The sequence below is a fragment of the Drosophila busckii genome, chromosome X (genome assembly GCF_011750605.1).
Source record: "Drosophila busckii strain San Diego stock center, stock number 13000-0081.31 chromosome X, ASM1175060v1, whole genome shotgun sequence".
Taxonomy (NCBI): Eukaryota; Metazoa; Arthropoda; class Insecta; order Diptera; family Drosophilidae; genus Drosophila; species Drosophila busckii.
In genome coordinates, this window is record NC_046608.1 from 14,421,427 (window position 1) to 14,430,210 (window position 8,784).

At 35.9% G+C, this 8,784-nt stretch overlaps 1 protein-coding gene across 1 annotated transcript; it reads left to right on the forward strand.

Moving 5' to 3' along the window:
• Positions 1-6,836: 6,836 nt before the first annotated feature.
• LOC108605963 lies at positions 6,837-8,010 on the forward strand. Its single transcript, XM_017995782.2, is given in 3 exon segments — positions 6,837-6,850; positions 6,930-7,364; positions 7,367-8,010. Coding segments are annotated over 3 exon segments (1,035 nt in total). The 5' UTR covers positions 6,837-6,847; the 3' UTR covers positions 7,964-8,010.
• Positions 8,011-8,784: the final 774 nt, after the last annotated feature.

Genomic DNA, 8,784 nt, shown 5'->3' on the forward strand with positions numbered 1-8,784 from the left:
AGCGGCTCATTCATTTGAGAAGGATTTCATGCACCAAATGTATAAAATAGCTCTCTCTAGCTTGCTGAATTTTTCATTAAAATGTTGATCATCAGCATAACCGCTCGATAGAGTACCAGCCTGATTTGAAAATACTTGTTGGTGTTTTATTTGGTTAGGTCTAGCGGCATCACTCTTATGATAGCCTATGATATAAATTGTACATTTGAGTGGTTATTTTGCTTTGGTAATCTAGCATCTAGTTTGAGCTTCCTGGCCAGTTCCATTCTGACAGTGCAGCCTTTATAGCTGGATATATATATTTATCATTATAGGAAACTTTTTTTTCAAGAAATTTCAATGGCTGCATACACTTAGGATGCACTTTATAAACAAAAGTGACTCAGCCAAGACAAAAACCACAAAACTTCATTGCATACTTTAGTGAGAAAAATATTGCATATCATATCTGTTAGTTTTAATTTCCATTAATTAGTAATGATTAGTAGTAGTGTAGTAGTGGAGTAGTGTGCATCATGATTCTGTAATGGCCAGATGACATTTTTTTTGTATTTTATTATAGCCAGGCACTATTCGCTAGTTTGATACATATTTATTGTAATATATATATATTATGTACGTATATGTAATTGTCGAATTTATATCAACTAATCAAAACTAATTTTAAGCAAGTGGACGCATTAAAGTTGGGCGCAAGCAACTTTTATATACATATACAATTTGACCTGGGGGCAACGCAGCAAACAAACACACATATACTCACAAACACATACATACATACAAACAGCCAACGCGTCACAGTTCGTTTTCGCTGTAGCGTCAGCACCGACGCTGACGACTGCGTCGGCAGCGAGGTTTATAAGGCGCGTCAGCAAGCGCACCTCGCTGTCTGTATTGAAAATTTAAATGTGAATAACTCTTCAGTTATTTATCCGATTGTTTCAAAAGCACGACAAAGCGTTTATGTGATTTGTTTAAGATTTTTCCGTTAAATATTGTAGGTGTAAATCGTTGAATTGCAATCTGCGGAGAAGGAAATAAAAATAATTAAAACAAAAGCCATTATTTTCATTATTCTTCTTACAATTTTGAAAACTCTTAAATTTGCCAATTGCACAATTCTGTAAATAATTATAATTGAATCATAAGTTCTTCTTTAAGACAAAAATAACTCTCGGCGTGCGTCTGGCCTCCCTTGGTACGTCACCAACCATGCACCATGCAATTGAAACCGACTTTCTATTAGTTCTGATCGGAGATCAGATCAACCACCACTGCAGCCGACATGCAGACAAGCTTATGGTCCATCCCAACTCATTGGCTAGCAATCTGGACAACCCACTACACACAAAGAAGATTAAAAAGAAATCAGCCAAAATATCTACCTGACAGAAGAATAACATAAAAGACTCTAATAAAGAATCGAATAATAATAACTTACTTATCATTATTTACCCAAAGGCAACTGCTTTGCAGGCAGAGACATTCAGACATAACTCAATAAAGTTAGGAACACCTACAGGACTAAGCTCTATCGATTTATTAATTGTTAATAATAAAAAAAAAAACATTTTGCTATATCAAATAAATTATACAAACGTACACAAATTGTTATAGCAATTAATTAATATACAACTGCATCTGCTTGGAGTGAAGTGGAGAGTTGCAATTAAGTTTCGGAAGGACCGGACAATTGATATTGAGCTCTAAGTTTGGAAATCAAAAAGAAAATTATTGAAGTATTATGGGCTTAATTTAGTTTTTGTAAGTTTTATATTTAAATAGACAACTTGACAACAACGAATTCGAATATCCAATTCTTGAAATTAGGCTAGAGATGAAAATTTCAATTTAAAATCAAATCATTTTATAAATTCATAAATAATAATAAATAAATTATTATACAAACTTTCCAATCTTGCTTCAATCCCAGACCAGCATTAATTATACGAAGATTCCAAGAATTAACAAAACCCCATGCAAAACAAGACGAATTCAAAGCTATCAAATAGAATATATTTATTTTCGATACGCACGGTTGGCAGTCAACACACAAGAGAGAATAAAGCAAATGCTTATGAGAAATATCTGCAGATGATGTGCAATTCCCACATTCTCTGCAAATTGCAGTTTAATAACAAATTATTGCTAATTATGACAGTTGATATAATAGTTGGGAATCAAATCGCATTGAAAATCGAGAGCAGCTAAAGACTTTGGGCTTTGAGTTTTGCGATTGCGAGCAAAACAAGTTGTGCGCTCTCGTGAGTCGACTGGCATTCATTGGGAAATAAATAAAAAGAGTTGAGGAAGGAGGTGGAGGGGGGCTCATTATTTATGGAAGATGTCAACGTAATTGGAGGCAAGTGTATGCGGATGGCATAATTATGCAAAATAATTAAACGTGCATTAAAGCTCAATGCAAATCAAGGGTGACTGCTGCTGAGAATTCAAATAGCTCAGGGCCTGAGCTGATCTTCCGTAGTTAGTTGGCCTTCACCGTCTATCCTTTAACTAAGCCAAGCCGCAGCCCTGACCCAAGGCAAGGTCACTCCCCAGCGCACTTTATGGTCGAAAGCCGCAAAATTTGTGGCAATTTGTTTATTAAATCTTTTATGTGCAGCGTAATTTTGGCAACAATAATAATAAATGCTCACAGCCATTTATTAGGTCTTCATAATTTCAACATAATAAAAGAAATATATTGGACACTAATTGTGTGAATGAATCGTTTAGCTCTGCCAACCTTGGGGCTATCAAAACCTAAACTAAACTGAGGCGTCAATTGCTGTAAATATGCTTAAGCCACAAAGCATCGCGTTTAACGCATTAGCACACAGACAGTTAGACTGACTGACTCGTAGTCAGTCAGACAGACAGACCGTCAAGCTCATTCAAACGGCCAAGCGTTAATTAAGTAAATAAGTAAATATAAAAGAGACTGAGCCCGGTCCAGCTTACTCTCTCCCTCTCACACTCTTCCGCTCACATTTTCTGCTGCTGCTCTCGACCAACTTTCGGTTTCAATATTTGCACTGTGAATAAAGCATAAAGCTAACTAACTGCCTGTAGTTAGTCTGCCTGCCTTTCGGCCCGGCTTTCGTTTAGCTTGGGTCTTGTTGGCCTAGACGGCGCTCTAACATTTAACATTTTCATAGATTTGATGACACTAACTACTAACTATTTGCTAAAAACACACAGTACACATTTGTTTATATGCTCAAGTATGTGCCACAGTAGCTGCGACATAGTTTGCTGTAAGTAGCTGCTGCAGCTTTGTTTTTATTACGCACTTCAAAGCTTTTGGCGTTCAACACGCCTCTTTATGCAAATCCTATAGCTAATAAGTTGACATATAGAACCAACACTTAGCATAAGAATACGCTGAGCTTGCTTTAATTCTATAGATTCAGTTTTTCTCAAATTTATTTAACATATGAACTCGAATGAAAATATTCAAATTAGTGTCATCATAACTAAAAATAAATCTATAAAAAAAACCAGTATTTCCAAAATATTTTTTTAGTGACAATTATAAAACTGAGAAGAAACTTCATCCCCTTTTCAATCGATAATTACACTACAAATTCTACCATAAAAATATTATTCTATAGCTTGATGTTTCATTAGCCAAAATAAAAATACTGAAATTAATATCAATATACATCATAAATAAAAAATATTTGAAATATAATAAAATTATTAATTTTTTTCAGAGAAAGAACTTAATTCTTATGGTGAAAATCAAACATAAAAATTGAAATATTATATATATAAATAAATGCATACATGAATTTCGCTCTAATGGCTTTCTTTTAATATATTTTGTGTCCGGAAACTAACTTGTTTTCATTCATAACCGATCATAAGTTAGAACAGGGCGAACAGCTTTAATTTGACGATTTCTATAAACTAAGCTGACATTTCAAGCTATGAAAAAAATAGCGATGACCTCGTCAAGTGCTTAACGCGCTTCAAAATTCTACAATAACATTTTGCCATCCTGCTTTGTGACTAAAACCAAACATAGAACAAATCTCAAGTGCCGTATATTAAATATATATTTTTTATTAGGCTTTTGATACATTCACAATTGGAATCAGCTATGATGCCATAAATGAATTCTTTTCAAATTGGCTTGGGTACAAACAATTACGCAAGAGCTGAATGGTCCGTTATTAAAATATGGAAGTGATGTTAGTGTTATTTTGTATACTAAATAGTGCGTGGCATACAAAACTAATATTTGCCAATAGATTTGCATTTTGCAACTATTGTGTGGCAGCTGTGCGTGGCAAGTGCGGTGTGTGTGTGTGTGTGTGTGTGTGTGTGCCTTTCACTGTGTGGCACTCGTATGAGCTGCATTACAACAGATACTAAACAGATTGGCAATGGCTCTGCAGCTCTCTTCTTCAACTAGCTGTGATAGATGCCAAATGTTGACAGTTGACAGCCTCCAAAGTAGCTTTGCACATGCAAAACACACACACACACACATACAGACACAGGCTCATATTTGTGTATGTGGTGGTGAGCATTGTTGCCGGCGGCTTAGATAATGTCGCGTTGTGTACTCGTCGTTGTTCCGCAATTGTTTTATGTGCGGTTTTTTCGGTTTAGTTTTATGTGTGTTGACCTCAACGCTGCATGCGTTGGCCAAACATTTGTCAAAGCCAAATAAAACAGGCCACACACACACACACACACAGAGAGAGCGACATGCATAACATTTGCCAACAACTGTTAACAGCCAATATACACAAAGCACTGATTGATTTAAGCAGCTATTAAGCCGTATATCAACATATCATTCAGATCTTAGAAGAGTTGCTGGCCAAACTGGAAACTGAAACTGTTTGGGCCCAGGCAAGACGCGACTCGGCCATAAACTGGTCCAGCCCATTATCTGGCTTTCCATAATAGTGGATGGCATCAAAAACAAAAAAGCAAACAAAATTCAAACTAGTCGCTGACGCTCACCAAACATTAATTGCCATGTAAATAAAATTATGCATATTATATATTTTCAAAATTATTATTAGAATGCCATTAGCATTTCTTGCATTGTAAGACAATATGAAAACAAATGTTTAAAATTTATGCAAAAATCAAAATAAAAGTTCCACCAATTTCCAGAAAACTAACCCGTTCTGGAGCATGCATAGGAATTATCTATGCAGAGGCTATGCCTATAAAAAGAATCTGAGCCATGCCCAGTCTCGTCTCGTCTAGTCTAGTCTGTGGCTTTGTTTGAGCGAAAGAGCAACAAATAAATAAAACATAATAAAATAAAATATAAAATTAACATGTTTAACGTGCGAAATTTGCATTTTTTGTAAGCTTAATATGCGGCAAAAAAAAAACAAGTTCAGAAGCAGAAAGCAAAAGGCAAAACACAAGCGACCTATGCATTGAATAACTAATCGTAATATTATGGTATATGGTATAATGTAAGAAAGATATCAAGTCAGAGGCAGACACAATCGATTAGCTGTTATTATACAAAGCGCTATTCATAAAAGCGTTTCAAATTATTCATATATTTATAATTGGGCATTATTAATAAGTTATCAAACGCGTTGCTTGAACTCTGAATACCAAATAAAAACAAAAACACATCTTGGATTTCATAAAGATTGAAATCGAGATAGCTAGAAATTGATTAATCATTTATTTCTGGGCGCTTTGGGTTTTTAATTTATATTACTGAATTTAAATAATTGTTATACCATTTTTGATGTCGCAATATTATTATTTATTTATATAATAAATATTATTAATAAATATTATATTTTAAGTTTCACATTTTTAGTTATTACTTCCTTTTTGGGGTTTTTCTTTTTTTTTAATATATAAAATACTATGATTTTGGTCGGTTTTCTATTGAAAAGTATTTCTGCAAAAATGCTTATTTTATAAATATTATTGACTCAAAACACTTTTATACTATCAATATTTTTATTTCCTTATTAAAATTATAATGTATTATTTTTATCGCTTTAATATTTTTATTTTTTTTTATGGTTTTTAGTGTTTATTATTTGTATTTAATTTCCAATCTGTTTTTTTTTTGTTTGCTCATGCAATGGGAATACATTATCTTTGTATATTGTTTTTATTTTAATGTGCATTTATTTTTATAAGTTTGAGTGCCGTAGTTCCTGGAAACCCCCCGTATTGCCAAAAAGCGTAACCAGCTCATGAACATATTATCGAAGTAATGCCACTAATTGGTGCGGAATAGACATAAGTCAAAGCTTTTCATAAAGGAATATGCGCTATAATGTTAATTTGATATCATAGCTACATACCTGTGTTTAGTGTTAAATCATTGATTGATTGATTGATTGCATGTCATTCAATTAATGCGCTTTGCCAAAGCTGTGGTCAACAGATCTGGGGCTGGGTCTGAGGCATGCTTTTGCTTCAACTTTAAAAACCAGTTCGAGTTGCTGTTGACAAAGGGTATAAAAAATATAAAAATAAAAAATAAATAAATTTTTAGCTACGCTAATTGGCTTGCTGAGCTTAAAGCCGTGGAGAATTCAGAATAGTTAATGAAGATTGCCTCGTCCAGAAAGGTTCTAATCAATGTCTGGCTGCTAATCCATCCATCTATGTAGATAGCCAGCAGCAGCATAATTAGCCTATTGACAAAGCCTCAGCTCACTAAATTTTAATTTCTTATTTTTTATATTATTTATTTAGATTTTTGCTAAAATAACAAAAAGCAGCGAGTATCAAAATAAGTTAATAATTAGCATAGTCTCAACGCTGTCTTCACCTTTTTCGTATAAAAATAGAAGCGACAACAATAACAGATCCACAACGAACCCAGACCCCAAACATGGTAAGTTCTCAACCCAGCAGCTAAGCTCCCAACACAGCCTATAGCCTATCTAACTATCTATCTAAACTATCTAACGCAGCACTACTGCGTCATTGCTTTGGCCCTCTTAGGCGCCGCGACCGCCGATGTGAGTCACCTGCTCCACGCACAAGCCGCAGGTTACAGCTACAGCAGCAGCTCAGCCAGCGTGCCAGGCGCTGATGCCAGCAGCTATCAGCCAGAAAACCTCATTCCCCAGCACTTGAGGTCCGCAGAATCCTACAACATTGGTGCTGATACCCAAACCCCCGAGCAGTTCATCCCCGAAGCCGATCGCGTTGCTCATGCCCGTTATGTGCAAGAACAGGCCGCTCCTGGCAGTGATGCCAGCAGCTATCAGCCAGAGAATTTAATTCCTGCACATTTGAAGGCTGAGACAGAGTCCTACAACATTGGCGCTGATACGCAGACCCCCGAGCAGTTCATACCCGAGGCCGTTCGCGTTGCCCATCAGACCTACACACAGGCTGAGGCTCAGCTCATTCCAGGCTCCGACTCCAGCAGTTATCAACCCGAGCACTTGATCCCCCAGCATCTGAAGTCCGCTCAAGTTCAGCCTCAGTTTACCCAGGCGCCGACTCCAGCAGCCATCAGCCCGAGCACTTGATTCCCCAGCATCTGAAGTCCGCTCAAGTCCAAACTCTAGTTTACCCAGGCGCCGACTCCAGCAGCCATCAGCCCGAGCACTTGATCCCCCAGCATCTGAAGTCCGCTCAAGTTCAACCTCAGGTTTACCCAGGCTCCGATCCCAGCAGCTATCAACCCGCTCATCTCATCCCTCAGCATCTGAAGTCCGCCAAAATTGCCACCCAGACCGCTCAGATTATTTCCGGTGCCGTTCGGTCCTTCAACATTGGCGCCGATAGCTTCACCCCGGAGCAGTTCATACCCGAGGCTGACCGCATCGCCCATGCCCAATATGTCCAGGAGTTCAATGCCGGGACACACGTGCCCGTTGCCATTGGACGTGACACAATCACGCCAGCTCATCTGCGCTCCAGCTCGTACTCCTCAAGCAGTTCCCCCTCCTCATCGGGCACCCAGTACGCTGCCAATGGCGGTTATGTCTATTAGATAGTAAGAGCCTATTGAATAAACAGATTTTGACATTAGACAATCGATATATTTGAACGATTTTTAATCAACTATATAGCAGTGTATAAATATTGATGTGGCTTTAAATGTCAAGCTCATACGCTTAATAAACAATCGCGCCAACTTGGCTAATAAATAAAAGTTGTGTGCATAAGGCGAATAAAGCTTCAAAAGCCACGTATAAAACAAAAGCTAAAGCAAATTTGTTGAATGTTTTAAATCAAACTAAATTGTTATTGGCTGTCAGCCGAATTGCATTTGTTTATAAATCAATAAGCTGCCTTAAAAGTTTATTAATATGCATTCCTATAGTATATCGAGTAGAACACGCTAGAATATGCATAAAATATTAACTGTTAATACGAAACATGCTTATTTAGCTTAAATTGCTTTTTATACACAACAGCTTAGAGGCGAACAAAAAATTTGCCTTAGGAAAATAATAAAAATATTATGGGTTGAACTAAGTCCAAAAAATATAACGACGGCTAATAAGAGTTATGAATGCAAATTTTAGCTTATTGAATATACATAAATAAATCTAAATGCTTTGTCACCAGGCTATTTGAAACTTATATAATATAAATAGTTTTTAATTCTTATTTTAAGTTTGCATAATAAAATAATAAAGGAGATAATAATTATATATGTATAAGAGATACAGCATAAGACCTATTTTTAAATACTTAATAAAAATGTAATATATACATATTCATTGATTTTTATTTTAAGAGTTACATAAGACTTATTTCAATTTATTTGTCAAAATTAATTTAATAATTATACATATGTATTAAGTA